The following is a 23456-nucleotide window of genomic DNA, read 5'->3' on the forward strand; positions in this document are numbered from 1 at the left end:
AACGTTTCTATCTTTTTTTCTCAAACATTACATCCTTAAAATCAATATTTTTTTTGTTCGATTTAATAACCATTTAAAATTTTTATTTTTTTAAAAAATTAAGTTAATATGTTAAGAAACACCACTTCCCTTTTAAGCACCAAATTTTTATTATACATTTCACACCATCGTTTTTCAAAATCAAGTCATGTTTTCGATATTAAAAAAATAATTTTTACTTTATTTTTTTAAAAAATAATTCTACTAAGAATTTAAATATTACTTTTAAATAATTTTTAAAAAAAACTAGTAAGAAAATCAAAAAAATAAAACATAAATTTTAAAAATCGGAAACTAAAAAAGAAATTGTAATTAAATTGGCATTTGTTTTGTTTTTGTTTGTTTTTTTTTCTTTTTCTTTTAGAGAACCAAATTTAGACTTAAAAAGACATAGCATTATTTTTATGTAACCAAAGGTATTCATTTGATCTAGCTAAGATTTATAATATAATTGACACTAAATGTAAATAATTAAAAATTCCAAGAAAAAAAAATGTAAATGGTTAAAAGTACAACAACAACGAAGTGAGATAATGAAGAGATTGCTAAGAAATATCAATAAAATGGTTGGAGATCGATGCAAAATATATTATATATTGAAAAATTGTATGATGACAATATTAAAGATTAAGATATACTCAATAAAGTATATAATCAATATGTATTTCGTTGAAAATACTTTAAAGTGCTTTTAACTTTTTTTAAAAAGTACATTTATATTGTAACTAACCGTATATAAATATAATGGTCGGTGAATTGATACCATTGACTAATTTCCTATGATCCCATTTAAGATGATAAGAGATTTATTGACCTAATGTCAATTTAACAGGGTACATAATCACTTATAAAAAAAATAAGATAAAAAAGGTTTTTTTTAGACGAGTTAGCAAAGAAACAACAAAACAACATTACAAGATATGAGTAAAACTATTCAAATTAAAGGGGAAATAGAATGTAAAAAATTTATCTCATTCAAAGCATTTGTTGATATGTCGTAAGTCAAAGTATTGTGAGACTACAATGTCGGAAAAAAGAAACATTTCCCAAAACATGCACCAAATCTTTTAATTCTTCAATAAAAAGGAAATTTTGGTTGTTCTAACCCATTTCCATTTATGACGGACCAGAGAAATAGTAAATTTTAAAGTTTCATTTAGAAAATGATAAAAATGTTTAAAAAATGTAAATATAGCACAACGAATTTAAGTAATAGAAGATTAGTAAATGACCAAATTACCCAAAAACTAACAAATTAAGTATAAATAGATAATGCTTCAAAAATAACTTGAAAACTGCAAACTTCTCGAATATCAACCAAAAACAAAAAAAAAAAAAAAATAACATGGTCAAAATCTTAGCAACGGTTCGAAAATCTAAAAACTCGTCAATATGGTCCTCACTGAGAAACAATTGGTGCCTGCCACCGGTGGTGGCATGCGGCTGCTTAGAGAATCAATAAGAGGGTGGTGATGAAACAATAAATAATGGAAGGTTCTAAAGGAGGTGACCCAAGATGCGATTGTGATGTGAATGGTGTGGTAGCATAGATTTTAAAGGATAGATTGTGAAGATGTTTTGGCTATAACCTTGCTGAAAAATAGGAAAGAGATAAATAAAATGATGGGATAAGAGGGAGGTAAAGTAGAATTAAGGTTATTTTAAAAAATATATATATTTAAATATGTATGGCTTATATATTTTTTTTTTCTCACAAAAATTATAAATATATTAAAACTTTGGAAATAATGGCTAGTTATTATTATTATTATTTATTTTTTTAATGAAACAATATAAAACAAATCTTATCAAAATAATAAATAGGTATATAAATATGTTTTATATATCAATGGTATAGTGTTATATCATTAGATTACATTTTTAAAAGTATAAACTATATAAATAGTAATAATATACACACAAAAAATTAATATAATAATAAAATACATAAACAAATAATAAAAAAAGATAAAACACAATATGATAACAAAAGATAGATTCAAATAGATATTATTGGAGAAAAATCAGGAAAAATCTTTAATTTAAAGCCCGAAACATGAAAATGAAGGTTAAAATCGCATAAGTTCATATTACAATTACACTGTATGTATAAATGCAAATTAGTTAATCTCGTAATTTCATGTTACAATTAGACGTTCCCTGCAATCGCGAAAGTTCCGATTTATTGTAGTGTCTAATCATTGACTGTCTCCGATGAACAAGATTTCATCTTCTTTGGCCGGAAAACAAAGAAAGTTGATTGTAATAATGAAACAAAAGAATATTGAATCGTCGTACAATAACAAATGAAGAGAAAAAGAGGAAAATCGATAGATCAATGGAAAAAGAAAAAGAGGAAAATAGGAAAAGAAGAAAAAAGAAGTCTATTGGTAAAGTCATAGCAAAAACGATAGCTTGTGAAAAAACTACAATAAAATGTAAATCGATAAACACTTGAGTAACACAATTGATGACTATTTTCTAATATAAAAATCTAATAATATAAAACAATTTAAACCTTAAAAGATATGAGAAATATCCAGTTAATTTATTAAGAATATATATAAAATTATGAAAAACAATTCAAAGATTTGAATAAATTTGAATATGTATAAATTAATGAAAAACAATTCAAAGATAAAAATAAATTTGAAATTTGATTAGATAAGATGAAATTTGATAATATGTGAAAATTTCAAATATAAATTTGGTAGAAAAATATGAATATTTAATTAAATTGAGATCAATTCGAAAAATGGTTAAACAAAATCTAGATTAATGATAAAATATACAGAATCAGGAATTTGAAAATTTGCGACGATATAATTACCATAAATCTTATTATTAACAAATTTTTCCACTTTTCATAAGAGAACCCTAGGTTTTGCCATATGCTCCAATTTCCCTCCTATTTATCAGCTTGACTATCTCAAGACTATCAACTTCGATGGACTGCAGTTTGGATGCGAGCACTTCAGTGAGTCCATCACAAAGTTAGACGAAGATAGTGTTAATTTTAAATATCGTTTAAATATTGTTAGAGTATACAATTTTGACGCCTCTTGTTATAATATTATAAGATCTTAAATCAATTAAATTTGTTTTTTCCGTAATATATGAAGTTGGAAAATCAAACCTCCAACAACAAAATTGAAATACAAAATTTATACTAATTGAATTAGGTTTATATTTACCCATCACAGTTGGATTTACATCAAAATTTTAATGGTTAAGTTTCAATTCATAAATAAAAAAAGAGTTTAAGATTGCAAGCAAAATTTTTAGATATTTATTAATTGAAACTTAAAATTTAATTCCATTAGAAAAATCGTAACTTCAAAATTTATGAGAAGAAAAAATAAGATTTTACACAAAATAAATACGTACTAATTTAAACTTTAAATATTTAGCGAGGGAGCATGATATTAAATCAATCTTTCTTTTATATCGTAAAAAAGTCCATAAAATGTAAAAAGTAAGCATCAAATTATCATTAAAATAAAAATAATAAATATCTCAACTTATTTAAAAATTATAAAATTATTTTTATCTACCCATTTAAATGTTCTTTTTTGAAATTTTGTCTTTATAATTAAAATATATCTATCAACATCCATATTTTATCCATATTTCTATGGATGCTTCAATAGAATTTGTTTGAATTTGCTCGACTAACCTTGAGAGGAAGTTTGCTTGACTAACAAGTTCAAAGTATCATTCCATTTTCAGTTTTTTGTTTAAAAAAAGTATGCATATTTTCCTCAAATGTTAATAATATATTTTCACTCTTCTTACCAATTAGTAGTTATTCAAGAATATAAAAAATATAAAGAAAATAAAAGGAATAGAATAAGGTGGATTAAATTATCTATTTGGTTTTTATGCAACTTAATTTCATTTCATTTATTTTATTAAACATGGTAAATATTTTCAAATCATACTTTTGATCAAGAATACACATTTCATGCCAATAAAACTATGTTCACTTTAACCAGTTTATTTTCACCAAAGTCCTTGCAATTTACAAATTTAAATTTAATATATATAATTTTGGTTCAGTATCAATTTAATCTTTATAGTTCTAATTTGTTCTATTTAATCTCTACCGATCTAGTTAAATCTCATAAATTATCGTTAAGTCAATCTTAATTTACCAAAGATTTCAAAAGATCTCAATTCACAAATAGACATAAGGACGATGACTGGTTGGTAGATTTGACCAAGTCACAGAAACCAAATCGAAAAATGTTACAACGTAGATGATGATTCAATCTTCATTGATACGATTGTTATTCATAGTATTAAATTTCTATCAACATATTGACATTTTCACGTTTTCGTGGATTTGATATTGACACGAGGAGTGAATTGATGTTTTTATTGTATCATAGAAAAATTCATGAAACATAAAAGAATTAAGCAACAAAAGGTCACGGATGTAAATATAGTATAAATAACAAACATACAACTTGCTTAAAAATTATAAAGTGTTTATTTATTAATTTAAATTTATTTTTTAAATTTTTTATTTTAAAAATCATAAAATTAACAATTCGATATTTTCGTTGAAATTGCTTTTAAACCTTTCTACATGCAAGGATATTGAAAATTTTATTAAGTCCATTTTTTCCCCTTAAATCATATGGTAATTACAATAAAAATTAATTTAAGAAGAAAAGAAAGGAAGAACTAAGAAGGTTGCTTGTGTTGACTTGACCATTGACTATGATGTTACAAACACAAAAGATCTAACGGTGGAGATGTAAGGGGGAAACTTGAGAACACCCTAAGCTGATTCAGGGAGTCCGAGGCTTAAACCGAAGCAGAGGTGCGGAGTCCGAAGCTAAACCGGCATTTTCCAACGAGTTTGTTGAAAAATATAATTTTAATTAACATATATTTAATTTCTTATTTACTGTTTATCGCTTTATCTTCGGCTCTGATGTCCGAAGAGACCAATTTCTCACTCTTTCTTCAGCACTTAAGAAATCAGCAATTTTCAGTGAGAGAAAGCTTGGAAATACAAAGAAAGAGAGATTTTACAGAGAGAAGGAGAGAGATTAAAGGACATTGGGAACTGCTATGGATTTTGAAGCTTGAAGAACTGTAATTTCAGCTCAAAGGAGGGAGAGAGAGAGAGAGAAGAAGAAGAAGAAGAAGAAGAAGAAGAAGAAGAAGAAGAAAGACAGAGAGACAAGAAAGTTCAGGGCCTTCAATTGGGTCATTAGAATACTCTTCAAAGAACAAAATTCTCCAGCGCCTAAGCTTTTGAGTATTCATAATTCTATTGCTCAGATCACACCTCCCAGCTCGCCACTGTGGTTCTTACCCCGTTTGGCCTTGTGGGTTTTCGTTTATTATTGTTTTTTTTACCGAATCTTGCTTCCTGTTGTGTTAACAATTAAGCTAATTATGAAGAATATGCGGTTCCTCTTTGAAATTAGTGAACGAATGGTTCTACGTTGTTGGTGGTTTTTTATTTTGTTGACTTATTGGGGGTTTGTGATGTTCGTCAGTAGAGATATCCAACAATTTTAGGGTTCTGAGTTAAATTTTAGGGTCTTGGGTTTGAAGCAATTAGGATTTGTTTGCATAATTTGTAGTCCACGGAAATTCTTTGCAATTCATGATTTGTTTTCTCTTCAAGTGCTCTTCATGTTAGCTTAGATTTTTTGTTTTTGTATCTATGAAGTTTCGCTAACCATGTGGTTTTTTGTATGCAATTTTCACTGTGTGGTTGCTTGCCCCTTCTTATTTGGGGTTTTCTGTGACTCTGTGACTTTTCATCTTTAAGTTCTCTCTTACTTAAGACTCAAATGGGTTCAGGGCGCTCTGCTCAAATGGAAAATGACTTTCATTCATGTCCCGGTCAAGTTTCTTACTAGTGTGTTTATTTGATTACATCCTTATAATGATTTTTCCTCTACTTGCTGGGTATTAGGACTGCAATGCATGGTGGCTGTAGCTTTAAGCATTAGTGGTCATGGAAGTAGAGGACAATAACAGGACTCCAGATTATGTAAATTAGATAAGCGCTGGCTTCAACTGCATGTATTGAATGGCGATCTGTTTTTGTTTATTTGAGATCATTATGTTAGAAAACCGCACGTGATCATCCAAGTTTCAATGCGAAAAAACTGTAACATTACTCTGCAAGGTATACCAATGTTCTTTACCTTGCTGTTGATCGCTCTAATGGTATAAACCTTTGTGTCATTCTTGTCTTTACTACTTCCCCAACCAGTATTGATGCTGGGCTAGTTTAGCATATTTGAAACAACCATATGTGGTTGTGTTGACCACCAAAAGTTTTGATTTACAGATTCTGCGGGAGGATACCTGAGAAACAATTCGACTGTGTCATTGGGTAGAAACTTCGCACCACTGGCTTCAAGACCTGGTTTCTGCAGTGACACCTTGGATGGCCAACCACTGACTACGAATGGCTATATGTTTGGAGGGCAAAATTTCCAAACAGAGCACTCTCAGCAAGCATTCCTGGGTGAAAATACTGGCTATGATCCACATTTCTTGATGCTGAGAGGCTTATCTGTCCTAAAATCACATCAAGAATATGCACCAGTAGACAGTCCAACCCTGACAACTAATTCTGAGAGGTCTGAAATTACCGAAGCATCAACTGACTTCAACTTTCTTGGAGGATCGCAGCAGCTTGTGAGGGGTCAGCAACAATTAGATACTTCTCAACTTCAATCGATGCAGCAGTCTACATACAATGACATGCAGTTACTGCAGCAACAAATGATGTTCAAGCAGGTGCAGGATATTCATAGGCAGCAGCAACTTCAGCAATTTGATGATGCAAGGCAGCAGGGTTCTCAAAATCAGATCTCTGCTTTCACTAGACAGTCTATAGGGGGTCAATATCCATCCTATATAAATGGAACATCTATCTCTGATTCATCAGAAATGTTCATGAACAGGGTACATCTAGGTGCATCTTCTGCATCGCAAGGAGTATATAACCAACTAATGTTTTCTCAAGAGAAAGGCCAATCTTTTCATTCACCAGTGTTGGTTCCACAGCAGCTTGATGAATCTAATTATAGAACTCCTATCTCCAGTGGACGGGGTAGCATGGGTCAATATTCTCAGCTCCAGAGAATTGATCGTGATTCTTGCACTTTGTTGACAAAGGCTGGTGGTCATTACCTGAAGCCTACTATGCAGCCTGTCTTCAGTAGCTCCTCTGTTGGTAATATAAATACTGTTTCTGCAGGCCATTTTTCTTTGCCCCAAATGGGCAGATCCAAACAAGGCTTTCAAGTGAAAAATATATTTGACCAAATTCCAAATCAAGGTTTGGATGCCGGAATGAGATCAGATATCATCCAGCAAAAGAATTCTATGCAAGCAAATGGATCGTTTACTGAATTTCAAGGGGGGCAAGGTGGAGCTGGTTGGCTTGGTTCAACACAGCAAAAAGTCACCCAACTGGATGCATCTCAGTATTTTGTTCCCTTGGATCCGATGGAACAAAAAATTCTATATAATACGGATCACAATATGTGGGACACTTCTTTGGGCAAATGTACAAATGTCAGTAATGGGAGTTTTGAAAATAACCTAGTACAATCAGATCATTCAGATGCATTTCCTTCTATTCAGAGTGGGAGCTGGAGTGCTCTCATGCAGTCAGCTGTAGCAGAGGCTTCTAGTAGTGATACTGGGATACAGGAGGAATGGAGTGGATTGACATTTCAGAATACCGAACTGTCAACTGAAAATCAGCATTCAAACATAGTGGATAGTAAAAAGGAGCAATCGGCTTGGTACGAGAACAGCTTGCACAGTGCATCTTCTTTAAGTTCAAGGCCATATGCAAACTTCAACGATTCTGGTATGAGTTCTAGCTTTCCTGGGTTTCAGCAGTCAGCCATCCAACCATCTCTTGAGCAAACAGAACATTTTTGTCCGGAAGACTCTCATGAACTAAATCAAAATCCTTCTGAAAAAACTGGTGAATGGCTAGACAATAAGAGTGCACAAAAACAAATTGGTGACCAATCTCAACATGTTCAACCACACGAGCACTTAAGCAAGAGCTTGGCAAGTCAATTGTATGAGCAGCCTGAATATGACAGACCACCTCAGCAGATAGCAACTTCTCATGACAATGTTAATCAATCACATGGAAAACCACAAGGTAGGGCTAATCATTTACTAGTGTTTGATCGAAATATAGTTGCATTGATTAATTATTGTCCATGCCATTGTCTTGCAGGACGAGCCAATGAAGTCACACACAATCGAAGGGATTATAGTGATTTTAGGCATCTTGAAAATATGAAGCATGTGAACATATCCATGAACAGCGAGGAAAATGACATCATGAGAAAGAAGAATAGTCAGATAAGCGATGATCCTACTATTCTACAAAATGCTTTTGATAAAGCAGGTGACTCTTTTATTGAAAAGCTTCAGCAGAAAAGTAACTCCCGCGACCAGTATATGTTGAAACAATTAAGCTCTCAAGGGCAGGGACATTTTCAACAGTCATATCTTTATGATGCTTCTTCCAATGCTGTGAACTCGGAGAAGGTGATTTGTTATCCCAATCAGTATTTCAGTTATGGTATTGAACCTTCGAAATGTTGTATGTAAATATTTATTCTTACAGGGGCAGTTAACTGGTTTCCAGAGAAATTTAAAACCTTCAGATTGTACTCCTAGGGGCAATCTGGATGCATCTACCAACTTCTTCAAATCAACAGGCTCAAATGGCCGAACTCCTTACAACCAAACAAGGTAGTTATGTTAATAAAAGACACTATTAAATCCACCTGGGAGGTTGCATCATTGAGCCAAACCTTTTTATTTCATTTATATGTTGTTGGTCTCCTCATTATTGCTGTTGATCAAGTTTCATCATACTTTCATTTTATTTTAAATATGTTCTCATAACTTTCGATCCATGAACTTTTGTAGTGAAAATGTGAATGGGCATCTTCAAAATGTTGATCAGTCTAAGGAAAATAGTGCCATCCCCCATTATAGCTCTATTGGTTCTAGTCCCTTATCTATGATGGCGGAGGCAGTGTTTCCAAATCCCTCTGTTTCTCAATATCACAATCAGTCCCCATCCCAAGGTTTTCCTATGAGATTGCTTCATCCGTCTCAACAGCTGCCATATTCAAATAAGATCTCTTCATCTCAAGGTCTGCTTCAGTTATCAAGCAATCTGGATACAAGACCGGTAAATTCTGGCTTTGTAGAGAAAAATCAGACTCTGTTAGCTTCCTCGTCTCCTATTCAGGCGATGCCTTCATCACAAAATGTGCATTGGGATGAAAAATCTCATTGTTTGGGAGAGGCAGAAGCTGCTACATCATTATACTTGCTACCTCATTTTGTATCAGATGAAAATCAAGGGCAATTTGCTTCTGGTGCACCTGCAGTACGTTTGTCTCCACAGGCTTCATTACCAAGTGCTGCTTCTAGATATCCACAATATGGCATGTCTTCCTCTCAAGATACAACTGGACACATCAACATCAATATAAGTGGAAAACAGTATCCGATTTTTGAGGCCCTGCCTATCTCTCAGCCTTTGTCCATGTCAAGAATAGGCCAACAGGGTGGATTGTTGGCAAGGCAGCAAAATCTTTGGTTACATAACACAAGCCAGCAACATAATGCATCTACAGAAGCTAATAAGATTGGTTCATTAAACAATAGTCTTGAGGCAACTTCATTGGCTCCACTGGGATTTAATGATCAAACTTCCCAAAAATGTGGACTCCAAGTACTGGAATCTGACATGATTCCTACGAATTCACAGGATTATGAAAATAAGGATGAGATACCAGACCAGAGGACTAAATCTGATGTGTATAATACTTTATTGGCAGATGGGGTGGCAAGGAAGATTGCTAATACAAATGCTTTTCCCTCTGGCTTATTATTGGCCAATCCTCATCAGCAAGATCTTAATAGCGTACAAATTGAGGACAAAAATTTGACAACCCGTGAAGGAGATTTTCCATTTGATAACTTTTCTAAATTACCTCATGTTGTTGGCCAACAATACTCGCTAGAAAAAGTTAAACTAATGAAGAATGTAGAGATTGAGCCAAAGGGAGTTCAAGATGCTCAGCAGGTAACTACTATGTCAAAAGAGGATTCAACAAGAGAAGATGCAAAACATGGAGAAGGTTTTGCATCGGAGATCAACTCGTTGCCTTCTGAAAATAGAAAAATGCTAAACCTGTTGGCAAGAGGAAGAGAAGATTATAACGTGAAATCTTTGTCTGAGAATCTACCAAATGCATATTCAACAGGTTTTACTTCAGATGGCCAAAGAGAGACTGTGAATGAATTTAATAGAAAAAATATGGAAGGTAATAATGAAGAAAATTCTCAGATCAATCCACTTTCTATGTCTTCCTTGTTCAAGTTCAGAAACGGGCAGCTACTCACAAACCATCCTGGTGGGCACTTCTCTCTCTTGAAGCCTTCGGATAATTTATGCAAACAGCCATCTCTGGATGGAACAGATTCCGCAGATGTTAATCCGAGTGGTAGAGTTTGGTCAACTGCTGCTATAACCACGGTGGCAACTGACCTGACAGGCCCTTATGGATTGCCTTCTACCGTCACTGTTGGAACTGGGGCCATTATGAGACCTAAAAAGCGTAAATTTGACTCATCTGAGCTTCAACCATGGCATCTAGAAGTCAAAGGTTCTCAGACGATTGTGAATATCAGGTATTTGGCGATCATGGTAAAGAGGGGATATTTCTTTTGATCTTAATTTTAGTTGAAATGATATCCTCTTTTTACAATCAGAATTGGTTTTATTTAAAAGGCCATGTGTTTGTGTTGCTGTTGTTAATGTCTAAAATATGTTTGCAGAGTGGCAGAACAAGACTGGGCACAAACCACAAACCGGCTGACAGAAAAAGTATTCCCATTAAAACTAAAAGATCAAGAACTTTGTTTAAAATTTTTAAATATGAAATTGCTGACCTATTTTTTCTGCATTAAATTTCAGATGGTAAATGAAGTTGAGATGGTTGAAGATGGATATGTGATACTTCGATCAAAGAGAAGGCTGGTCATGACAACACAACTGTTGCAGCAGTTAGTTTGTCCTGCACCATCATCCATCCTCTCAGCAGATGCCTCTTCCTTCTATGATAGCGTGATATACTTTATCTTAAGAGCGTCATTGGGGGATACATGCAGCCTGATATGTGGACAAATAAATGATTTTCATGTCTCGACACACGATAACAGAAATGTGTATGTGTCCTTTCCATACTTGTAGCTAGCAACTATTTTGATTTTCCCCATTGTGACAGTAGGAGTAGAACATCGTGTCATTTCTTAGTGCCTGCATCAGAAACATTTTCTAATCTTATTTTTATTTAGAAACAGAGTATAATCTTATTCTTATTCACTTTATTGCTTTGGATAAATTAGCTGGTTTGTGTAAATTACACGAAAGCTTTCATTAGTTTTTGTGCTGTATTTGTGACATCTTTCTGTGGATAATTTTCAGAATGTCAGAGGATACTGTAAAATGTACTGATGATAAGTACATAGAGAAGACTGTGGAAAGATTCTATGCCAGAGCTGGGAAACTGGAAAGTGACTTGCAAAGGTACGGAAAATACGATTTTCTTTTGTTTTTATTTGTGTTGTTTACTTCTACATCTAGACTCATTGTAATAATCATGGTCTCCAGTTATTAACAAACAAACAACAAACCCCCCCCCCCCCCCCCCCCCCCACCCCACCACCACACACACACACACACAAAGCAGACAAGGATTCCAATATGATTTTAGATCTTAGAGTAGAAAAATTAGAAATATGCAGTTTGCCTGAGTTATGCCACTTGGTGTGCAGATTGGACAGGACAGCCTCCATTGTGGACTTGATGGTTGAATGTCAAGACTTGGAACGATTTTCTGTCATTAATCGTTTTGCAAAGTTTCACATACGTCAAGCAGAACTCTCTGGAAATGCATCTTCAAATGGATTAGTTACAATGGCACCAAGATCGTGTCCCCAGAGATATGTCACTGTACACCCCATTCCTAATCATCTTCCGGAGGGTGTACAATGCCTTTCACTGTAGTAATTAGTTAATTGGTCCCTCACAGCTAATTCACTAGTCATCTACATACAAACCATATCCTGCCCGTGCTTTTTGTCTATGATCTCTGGCATTGACATGATGTGGCACTGTAGAAGAAAGAGGATACAACAATAGATTCATATCTTGGAAGCTTTGATAATTGGAGGCCTTCCGTTCTTTTGTCGAATCAAGGCCAAACCGTTGTTTATTTTGATGAAGTACATAGTGGTATCATGTATCGTGTAAATTTTCATGAATTTCCCAGGTGAAACAAGTTATTCTGAAGCGAACTATTCAGAGAGGAATGATGTTGGTAATGGATATCGCATCTCGTTTTGATACATAAATTGAGAAACTAGCATACCAATTTATTGGTAAGCCTATTAGTAATGTTTTTGCAGTTCTTTTCTTCCACTGTGCCACTTTTTTTAGGTTCTTTATTTCCAATCAGCAAGGAAGTTGGCATCTAGAAGACCAAGCAAATAAAATAGTCAAAAAGGTAAAAAGTTATGGTTTTAAAAGCTTCCTTAAATTTCCCCCACAAACTCACTAGTCTAAAAACTCACTGTCTTTGTATTTTTCTTTTTAATTTCTTTCTTTTTCATTGGTCACGTGTAAGATTGTGTCCACCTTCACCAGCACTTGTTCATTTATTGGTAAACACAGATATTGACTGTTTCCCAAGTGCCAAAAGGGGACACATTTAATGAGGGAATAAAGGACAAGAAGATATTCTTCTTGCATTCCTAAATATATTATTATTATTATTTGTAAAGTTTCCTTTATGCTGGAAAGATTCTTTGTTTGATTGGTTGGTTGACTGAAAGCAGCTAGTTATGTCAATGTCAGTATCTGATTCAACTCATGATTGGGAAGATGATGTGAGAGGGAAAGCTGATATGATATCATTTTCAAAGACAGTCAGAAAGAATAATAGGATTGATGAAACAAATCCAAATCCAAATCAAAAACCAAGTCCAATCCTAATCTTTTCTGCATAAATATTATAATAAATGTTCTTTCCTTCCAGGTGTGTGGGGGCTGTTTGTTTGTTTGTTTGTACGAGGAAGCTTACTCACCATTTCCGACAAAGTTAGTGGGTGTTTTTTCTTCAATTTATTTTCTTTCATTGTTGAAGATTCCTTTGAGACTAATTTTTCTTATTCTTTGGAGATGGAACTCCTTCTCCTCCTCCTCCTCCTCTTCACAAAGATGCAAACTGTTCTCTGTCATCAATTGATCTGACATTGCCGCCTGCACTTTCAGCCCTCAGAGACTGTTGGTTTGGTATTAATGACTTTCTCATGCCTTTTTCCGTCCCTTAAGATTTGATTTTCTTCAAAAGTTTCTTCAAAAACCAAATATGGCTTGAGAAATGAAAAAGTTCGTGCTTCTAAAAGTAGTCTGGTGCAATAATTTCTTTTAATATATGGTCTGCTTAAAGATTAATGAGTAATGAAAAGTGGATTTCTTGTTACCTTATGTGTAGCTTTGTATTTATGTTATTTGTTGAAATGATTTCCTACCATTTAAACATTAACAATGATGTGTTTATGAGTAATTGAGCCATGTGGATGTGGCTAATCTCGCTAGTAATATTATGTGCATAAACATCAATTAAGATTTCGTATGATAACCGTTTGATTTTTAGAATTGTGTTTGTTTTCTTATTGTTGTGAAATCAACGAATAAAGAAAACAAGAAAAAGAAAATAATAGAGATCGACATTGAGATTTATATTGTCCACTAATCATGTGTTAGTTATATCCATCGAGAGAGATAAGTTTATTTGAAATGCTAGATAATAGATTTAATGCATTCAAATACTTACAAATGCATTTCAATTTTTATTCAAATTTTAACTAACAAAAACAGAAAAAAGTTCTTAATTTTTTTTGGGTACTAAAAAAACTTTTTTTTTTTTTTTTTTTTTTTTTTTTTTGTTGTGAAATTTTGAAATTTTAGTTTGATTTTTGAGAATAGTAATAAAAAAATGGATGACAAAAACAAAGAAATCGTGGATGATGTTTATAAGCTCAATTTTTTAAAACAAAAGGGTTATCTTGTTCTATTTGTTCTAACTCGAGATAATGGGCATATGTTATAGTATCGAATAGAATGCTTCAACATGGGATAGAATTGCATTGAGACCTCATTCATCATCTTCGTGAGTTCATCGGTGCTTATGAGGAAAAAAACTCTCTAATTATTTGTTTATTTATGATGATTTTGAAGGTATGATTCAAACCTCTAATTTGACATGTCAAATATGGGACTAAAGTGAGATTTAGACCTTTGTGAATACCACTCCCATCTATTACTTTCTATGTTATGTTGTTTACAATTTCATGATAGTTTTCAAACTCAGCCAAAATTTGAAACCTAAAAGAAATAGTTTTCAAAAACTAGATTTTGGTTTCCGAAATTTGGCTAAGAACTCTAAATACTTAGATAAGAAATATGAAAAGTATGAGTGCTTACTCATACTTTCAATTTTAAAAAATCAAATAATTATTAGACGAAACCATGTTTGAAATATTGATATCGATGGAAATATTGAGGTCCCGATTGTATGGAAATATCAATATCGATGGAAATTTTAGAAAATTTTATAGAGATTGATGAAAATTATTATAATTAGCTAATGGAACTTTGATTGTGGCTTAATTAGACTATATTGACAATAAACATCATTTCTATAAAGTAAGACAACATTTAGATGTATATTATAACATAGAAATGAAAAAGAAAGCTTTAGATGATAAAAGAAACAAAACTTACATCAATTCAATTTTGAGGTAAAATGATATAAAAATTCAATAGAAAAAAAATGAATGAAGTTAAAAATAAATATTTGATTTCTTGAAAATAAAAATTTTGATGGTAAAAGAAACAAAACACACATCAATTCAATCTTGAAGTGTACTTGAGACAAGACAATAAAATTGGAATAACTTCCATTGATATAGCATAACTAAGCTAATTCCTTTTATAAAAAGAAAAAAAGAATTTCGAAAATTTGATGACAATCTTGAGATTTCGGGAAATTTTGAGAAATTGGGAGAAAATTAAAATTCTCCCCTTATCAAAATGTTGAATCTATCGAAATCTCGAAATTAGGAGATTTCGACTAGACTTAAGTAAACTAGATTTGTCCAATAATTAAAAAAATGAGTTTATTTGGCAAAGGAAGACTTTGTATCACATTATTGAGTGATAAAACTTATTTTTGTCGTATTTTCTTTCTTTCTTTTGGGCCTAGACTAACTATAGAGGAGGATAACTATACATATAGATTTCATAATAGATTTATTTTGAAATTGTCATTTTGGTAAAGCGAACACGATCCAACTAACATATAAGAAGTATTAGCAATAAAGATAATTGGAGTTTGAATCTTCACTTCAAAAAAACACACTTTAGTGATACTTGTTTATTGTTGCATTTCTTTCTCTAATTTTAACTACGTACAACTTTAAAAATGAAATGTAAATGTATAAGTTGAAATAAAAGTCTTATCTTGATAATCATTTTTTTCTTATTTTTTTAAAAATGTTTTTCATATCACTCAAAACAATTTTGAATTAATATCTTTTAATTTTTTTTTAATTTTAAAGTTTTTAAATTGATTTTTTGATCATTGAGTTTAAATCTTTGATATTAAGATAACAAACAAACTAATAATTGACACCATGCAAGCGTATGCGTCGAAGTAATTGAAGGAAATGAATTCCTCAACGGAAACGCTTGAATGCATATGTCAATGAAGTTCGTTTTGGAAAACTTGAAAAATAGAGAAAATATGTGAACATGTACAGGATAAACATTAATTCTACAACATGTTATTAGGTAAAGAGAAGAACTTACTCTTAAAGACTTTCTTCTTGGAAATCCTCTCCACGTCACGAACACTTCTACTATGAAATTCTCCCTTGAACTCAAAGCTACTTCCAAGATCACAAACGATGGACACCACCGGTTGGAATCTTACTATTCTCTGACAAGAATCGAAATGGTGGGATCTCACTTTTGGAACAAGAAAGTTTTTACTGAGATTTTTTTTTTTTGTAAAAGCTTTGCTTTGTAAAAACTTTGAGAGATAATTCTTTGATGTGCTAGACAGAAAAATGTCGAGAACTTCTTTATCAAATCTCTGCCCAAGTTTTCTTAATGTGAGAGTGTGAAACAATTTGAGGAGGAGTTATAACTCCCCTCCACCAATATGGATTTATTCTCAATTAATATATATATATATATATATATTTATAAAATCAAATTTAATATTATATAATTAAATAAATATTAATTAATTAACCATTAATTAATTATTATATATTTAATTTAATTTGAATCATATTTAAATAATATCATCTCACATAACCTATAGTTTTAATATAAATTTTATTTATAATTAATTTTAGCCTATAATTTTACATGAATCTCATTCATATAAATAATATTTGAATTTTATTCAAATATTTATTTATCTCATATAACCTATAATTTTAATATGAATCACATTCCTATTAATTTTAACATATAGTTTTAATATAAATCTCATTCATATTAAATATAACCTATAATTATAATATGAATCTCATTCATATTATTTGATATTTGAATCTTATTCAGATACATTATTCTCTCATATAATAAAGTATAATTTTGAATCTCATTCAAAATTAACTTTATATCATAATGTATCTGTATACATTATATTAATTGTATCTCATATAATTAATTCTCTCATATAATTTGAACAATTCATATTAATCCAAAATTAGATGATTATTGTTTTAGCTAGCAAGGGGACCTAATGTACTTATAGATTAGAAGCTCCAGTGATATGAGATTAATTAATTAAACTCTTTAATTAAATTAATCAACATTCATTAATTGCAGGTCACTCCACTAAAGATCCACAGTTGCACTCTTCGCACTGTAGATATATTTTTTGTGTCCACAGATATAACCAACCAACAGTAAGTCGACACTTCACAAATCGCTCGTAATTACATCTAGGTCAAATTACTATTTTACATTTTTAATTAAATCTAACTCCTTATGTAAGTCCCACTGATCCTCTAATGAACAATCTGTTTATAGTCCTACCATAAACAAAACCTTCTCGAGCCAGTGAGAGGGAAGTGCCTCATTGTTCAAGACTTGAAGTTAGCACTTAAGGAAGAAATTCATCTACTTACCCTAAAGATGGAAAAAAGTGAATTTCATCTTGTGTAGCTATGTTTCCAACTCCGTATTCGGAAAAATCCCCAAAATGGTAGGCTTATTGAGTCGGCGAGTCAGACCACTCTTATCCATACAAATCAAAGGACCACTCTCATAAATAGGAGTTCATAACTCATTCAAGATTAAGTTCAAGCTGCCTATGGTCATCCTATGAAATGTTAATCTCTTCAGTCAAGGGTGTTATAAAGAGAGATTAATCATTTCACGGTCTAGTCTTATACAAACTCTTTGTATAGGATACCTCCACTCGCATGTCTCCACATGAACGATTAGGATCAAATCGTTTGTAATACTTTACAACTTTTGTAACAATTAAAAAGTAGGCCATATTTGTAGTGTCACTAGAATAATATACCTAATTTTTTCCATATACTACAGATCATTTGTGTTACTATTTGAACATGATCCACCTGTATGTCTACCACATATTATTCTAGTTTCATAAAATAACCTTAGATCTTTCTTTAATGGATAATTCCATATATAAAATAATTATACATTCTAATAGTAATAAATTTCCAATAGATTGGGATTGTCCTCAAAGAATTAGTTATTCAATTCAGACATTATTCTTAACTCTATTTAGGGGTCCCGACACCGGGTGTTGACTGTTAACTCCCGACGCTCATCAGGCGACGTCGGGAGAGGGGTCTGGTTAAACCAGACCCCTTCATCTTCCCCACTCCCCCATTTTTTCTTCCTCTCCCTCTCAAAATTTTCCCTCTTTCTCCCATTTTCCTCATTTTTCTTCACCATTCTTCCTTCCTCTCCCCATTTTCCCATCATTTTACACTTTAACTCCCATTTTCTCCATTTTTCCCATCCAACTTTTCTTCCATTTTTTCCATCAAATTTTTCTTCCATTTCTCCTTTTTCTTCCATCCTTTTATACTTTCCATTTTTCCCATAAATTTTTTCTTCCATTTCTCCCTTTTCTTCCATCAATTTTTGCTTCCACCGCTGCCGTTGTCTCCTCGCTGGTAATTTTTTCATTTTATTTTATCTTGTATATTTATTTAAATCATATGTTAAATGCCCATTAAAATGTGTTAAATATTGTATTGTTAATTTTATGAAATTGTTGTACAAATCATGCCCATCAATATTATACCTATTAAAATCTTATCTGATTTTTTTTTGTACAAATCATCCCATTAATATCTCGTCAATTTTGCAGAATATATTTGTTTTACAATTCTCTGAAATTGTTGAGAGTAATTTTATAACGAACATGTCATATGATATTGGTTATTTGGAGCCTAAGCATGCGTGATTTAACATTTCGAAGATGTTGAATAAATGAAAGGCCTATATTAATCTAAAAATATAAAATAAATCTTTAAACCTCCAATTTGGTACTTAACACATTTAATATTTTAAATTTTTTTAAAGAATCTACTAGATATAAAACTAAATTTTGTGTCTAATAGAAAATTGAACTTTAAATTTTGTGTCCAATAGGCTTGTAAATTTTAGAAGATATTGAATAGATGAAAGGCCTATATTAGACACAAAATTGAAAGTTTGGAGACGTACTAAATAAAACATTTGAACGTTGTTAAGACAATTTAAGCGGTCTAGGGACCTATGTGTTTATTTTGCCTTAAGAAATGAAAATTATGGAACTCAATGCTTAATAATACCTTGTACTTTGTCCTCTAATCCAGGTTATTGTTTTGGATTACAAGTTGGTTAGAAAATATTTATTTTTAAGGATGAATAAAGAATGGATTAAACTAAGGAATAAGTTATCAGTGGAGTATAGAGAAGGAGTATCACAGTTCTTAAATATGGCAAGGTTTCATGTTAATGATTCCGGACGAATAAGATGTCTATGCAAGAATTGTATGAATTCAATTTGGGAAAAGATAGATATCGTGGAACGACATCTATTAACATATAGAATATCTCCCTCATATTGTGAATGGGTATATCATGGAGAGCCAATAAACTTATCTAGAAGTCATACAAGTCATTCAATACAGGATGTTGAAGTAGATAGTATAGAGAGTAATGCTGTCGAAGAAAAGGAGATGTTGAATCTTATAAATGATTTACAAGTTCCAATTGAAAATGAAAATGCAAATGAAGGAAGGATTGAGAATAATGAAACGTCCTTTAATGGTCAAGAAAGAGATACCACAAACTTATTCGAGGATTTAATGACCGAAGCATGTAATGAATTATACCCTGGTTGTTCGCAATTTTCGTCCTTAAACTTTTTAGTGAAGTTGATGCATATCAAAGTTCTCAACGGCTGGAGTAACAAATCGTTTGACATGTTGCTGGAATTGTTAAAAGCAGCATTTCCAGCTGGCACCTCTATACCTACTTCCTTTTATAAAGCCAAGTGAAAATTGCGTGATTTAGGCCTAAGTTATGAGTCTATTTATGCGTGCAAATATGATTGTGTATTGTATTGGAAAGAGTTTGCAGATTTGCAACAATGCCTTGTTTGTGGTGAGTCTTGGTACAAAGTTAATGATGGTAAAGGTAAAAAAATACCACATAAGGTATTGCATCATTTTCCATTGATACCGAGATTAAAATGATTGTTTGCATTAAAAGAAGGCGCTTCTGACATGAGATGGTCGAGTTGAAATAGAGGATGTATTATGACATCCAGCTGATGTAGAGGGGTGGAAACATTTTGATCATGAATTCCCTCGTTTCGCTTTAGATCCTCGAAATGTTTGTTTGGGATTAGCTTCAGATGGCTTCAATCCATTTGAAAATATGAGCACTTCTTATAGTATGTGGCCTGTGGTGATAATTCCTTATAATTTGCCCCCTTGGAAATGTATGGAAGGAATAAACTTCTTCACGTCTTTGCTCATACCTGGTCCAAAATCTCTTGGAAAGGAAATTGATGTTTACTTGCAACCGTTGATTGAAGAGTTGAAAGAGTTGTGGACAATTGGTATGCGAACTTATGATTCTGTTGCTAGTGAGTTTTTTCAACTATATGCTACCTTATTATAGACGATTAATGACTTCCCTGCGTACGGTGACTTATCTGGGTGGAGTACAAAAGGTTATCAAGCATGTCCAATATGCAAAGAAGATAACTCGTCCTTCGAGATAAAAGGAAAAATATCATTTATGGGAAATCGACATTATCTTCTAAAGAAACATAGTTGGCGTCAAAGTAGACAACATGATGGAAAAGTTGAACGTAGACCTCCACCAGTCCTAATGAATGGATAAGAGATATTACATCAAATAAATACGCTAAACTTTTCTGTGCTTAGCAAACATCCATCGAAGCAAGATAAAAAAAAGAAAGCAAATTCTAAACTGGACTAAAAAAAGTATTTTTTTTCCAACTTCCATATTGGTCCAGACTATTATTACAACATAAATTGGATGTAATGCATATTGAAAAAAACATATACAAAAATTTGGTGGGCACATTGTTAAATATTGAAAGAAGGACAAAGGATACAACGAACGCTCGATTAAACTTACAAGATTTGAAGATAAGAAAGGACTTACATTTGATACAGGTCGATAACAGATTTGTAAAACCACACGCAGCATACACATTAACAAATGGTGAACGGATTTCATTTTGTAAATATTTGAATTCAGTGAAATTCTCTGATGGATTCGTATCTAACATATCACGATGTGTCAATGACAAAGATGGAAAAATATCGGGGCTAAAAACACACGACTGTCATGTGTTGCTTCATAGACTATTTCCTATTGGTATTCGAGCATACCTACCGAAGAACGTATCCACTGCTATTGTTGAGTTGTGTACATTCTTTCACGACTTATGTGCAAAGACAATATTTGTAAGTGATTTGAACAGACTACAAGCAGACATCATAGACATACTTTGTAAATTGGAGAGAATATTCCCACTTGCCTTTTTCGATGTAATGGTACACCTTGCAGTTCATCTACCATATGAAACCAAAGTGGTGGGTTCAGTTAGTTACAGTTGGGTGTATCCTATTGAAAGAAGTTTACGAACATTAAAACAATTTGTATGGAACAAAGCACGTCCCGAGGGGTCTATAGTGGAAGCATATGCAATGAATGAATCATGGAACTTCTGCTCGCGATATCTAAGTGGGATTGAAACGAAATTCAATAGAGATGAACAAAATGATGATAACATTCCCGATCATGAGATATTTGGTGAATTTAAAATATTTAGGCAGAGGGTACGACCATTAGGGGCATCAACTTTACGGACGCTAACAGCGGAGGAAAAGCGTATTGCACATTGGTACATTCTCAACAATTGTAAAGAAATATCAGACTAACGCAAGTACGTTTCAAACTTTTTCTTTTTCTAAATTCTAGGGTATCTCCTTTGATATAACATTTAAATGATCAATTTTGTAGGCAACATTTGAGGTTAATTCGTCGTGAAGCTCAAAGCACCTCTGACTTATATATAAAACATCAACGCAAATTTCCCGATTGGTTCAAATCTCAGGTATACATAGTCATTTTGTAGGCAATAGTTGAGGGATGATTCATTTTTCATATTCATTTTTAATGTATAATTAATTATCAGGTTCTACAACGCCGCGAAAGAGAAGATATCTCCGATGATTTCTTTTCACTTGCAATGGGACCTTTGTCTGAGGTGCGCTCTTATAATGGATGCATTGTTAATGGGGTATGGTTTCACACTGTAGAGCATGATAATCGTCGAGCTACACAAAATAGTGGAGTCCTAGTGGCCGGGGAGATCAGTGAGAACACAAGTGTGGACAACAATTTCTACGGTGTAGTAGACGAAGTATTAGATTTCCAATATGCGAACAGAATACGCGTTTTCTTGTTGAAGTGTAGATGGTTTGACACAGGTAACAACAAAAGTAATAGGACACATGTGGATTTAGGATACAAATCGATCAATACGTCACACTTTTGGTATGTCGACGAGCCTTTCATCTTTGCTATCCAAGCACAACAAGTCTTTTACATTGATGACATCAAACATGGTAGCAATTGGAAATTTGTTCAAGTAGTCCAAAATAAACGAATATGGGATGTATCGGAAGTGGATGATGTTGAAAACGCACAAATAGATTTACTAGAAATTGTTGGTGGTGTCTGAGTAGATGAAACCATTGAGGAGGTTACTTTATACAGAGTTGACGTTGATCCTATAGTTGTGAAAAGACCAATTATTGTACATGGCGATCATGACTTCATAAATGATGATGATGAAGAACAATTATCTCCCAATAACAGTTCAAGTGCTGATGAATAATTTGAATTAGATTACGATGATGAGTAATGATGTATCTACTCAATTCTCTTTTACTCTAGCTTACATGTATTTATTGTTAATTTAATATTGTTTTCTCTTTTTTGTGTTTGTATAGATACGATGTCAACCCCTAATAGGCAACAGGAGGCTGATGAAGAATTCCAGGAGTTATATCTAGGCAACATGGTATCGTCTATGGGTGATACTTCAGGTTAGTATATTTTGAAATATATTCTGTTAACTGAAATACATCATAAACTGTTTTAAATTTTTTATTCTTCAGATAGTAGCTCAATATCCAATCAGAAGAAACGAGAGCATTCGCGGAACATAGAGTTGGAAAAATACGTCCAAAAACATGGGAGAATTACAATCTTGATAAATGAGAGGGAGATGAAACCGATATCTCAACATTCAGTACGATTTAGTAATGTGATCAACGTCGCCGTGAGATCTGCATTTCCAGTACGTTGTTGTACTTTGCTGAGATTCCAAACGAGTTCATAGAATTGGCTAAAAGTCAATTATTGGTAAGTAATTATAAGTTTTTTCTTTTACATCCATGAACATCATCTATGCTAATTCTTCCCTCCCTCTTTTTTAGGCTTATTTCGAACTTGATTTGTCCAATCAACGACTTAACCATTTTAGAGAACATCAAATGCAAAAATCCTTCAAAGAATTTAGAGTATATTTGCACAGACATTACAGAAAATGTGGAGTTCCTCACCAAGCACGTGTCAGTTTACCTAGTTGGCTTAAAAATAGGCCAGAAGATTGGTACTTTTTGTATGACCGTTTCGAGAGTGAAACGTTTCAGGT

General features: G+C 32.5%; 1 protein-coding gene and 1 pseudogene across 2 annotated transcripts; both read left to right on the forward strand.

Annotated features, from left to right (window-relative positions):
• Positions 1–4930: 4930 nt before the first annotated feature.
• Positions 4931–12535, forward strand: LOC120080554 (uncharacterized). 2 transcript variants are annotated; one of them, XM_039035251.2, is made up of 10 exons: positions 4931–5381; positions 5981–6196; positions 6362–8206; positions 8285–8601; positions 8681–8808; positions 8989–10767; positions 10915–10963; positions 11054–11304; positions 11564–11665; positions 11914–12535. In XM_039035251.2, exons 2-10 carry the CDS (start codon positions 6166–6168, stop codon positions 12143–12145), a joined length of 4734 nt encoding a protein of 1577 aa, XP_038891179.1. In that variant the 5' UTR covers positions 4931–5381; positions 5981–6165; the 3' UTR covers positions 12146–12535. The 2 variants fall into 2 exon arrangements, with proteins under 2 accessions (XP_038891179.1, XP_038891180.1); XM_039035252.2 differs by lacking the exon at positions 5981–6196 and having other exon boundaries at positions 4937–5381.
• A 6575-nt stretch (positions 12536–19110) lies between these two features.
• LOC150035392 (uncharacterized) lies at positions 19111–22634 on the forward strand (annotated as a pseudogene).
• The last annotated feature ends 822 nt before the right edge of the window (positions 22635–23456 follow it).

This window comes from Benincasa hispida, chromosome 6, assembly GCF_027475165.1.
Source record: "Benincasa hispida cultivar pf3 chromosome 6, pf3_genome.v1.1, whole genome shotgun sequence".
Taxonomy (NCBI): Eukaryota; Viridiplantae; Streptophyta; class Magnoliopsida; order Cucurbitales; family Cucurbitaceae; genus Benincasa; species Benincasa hispida.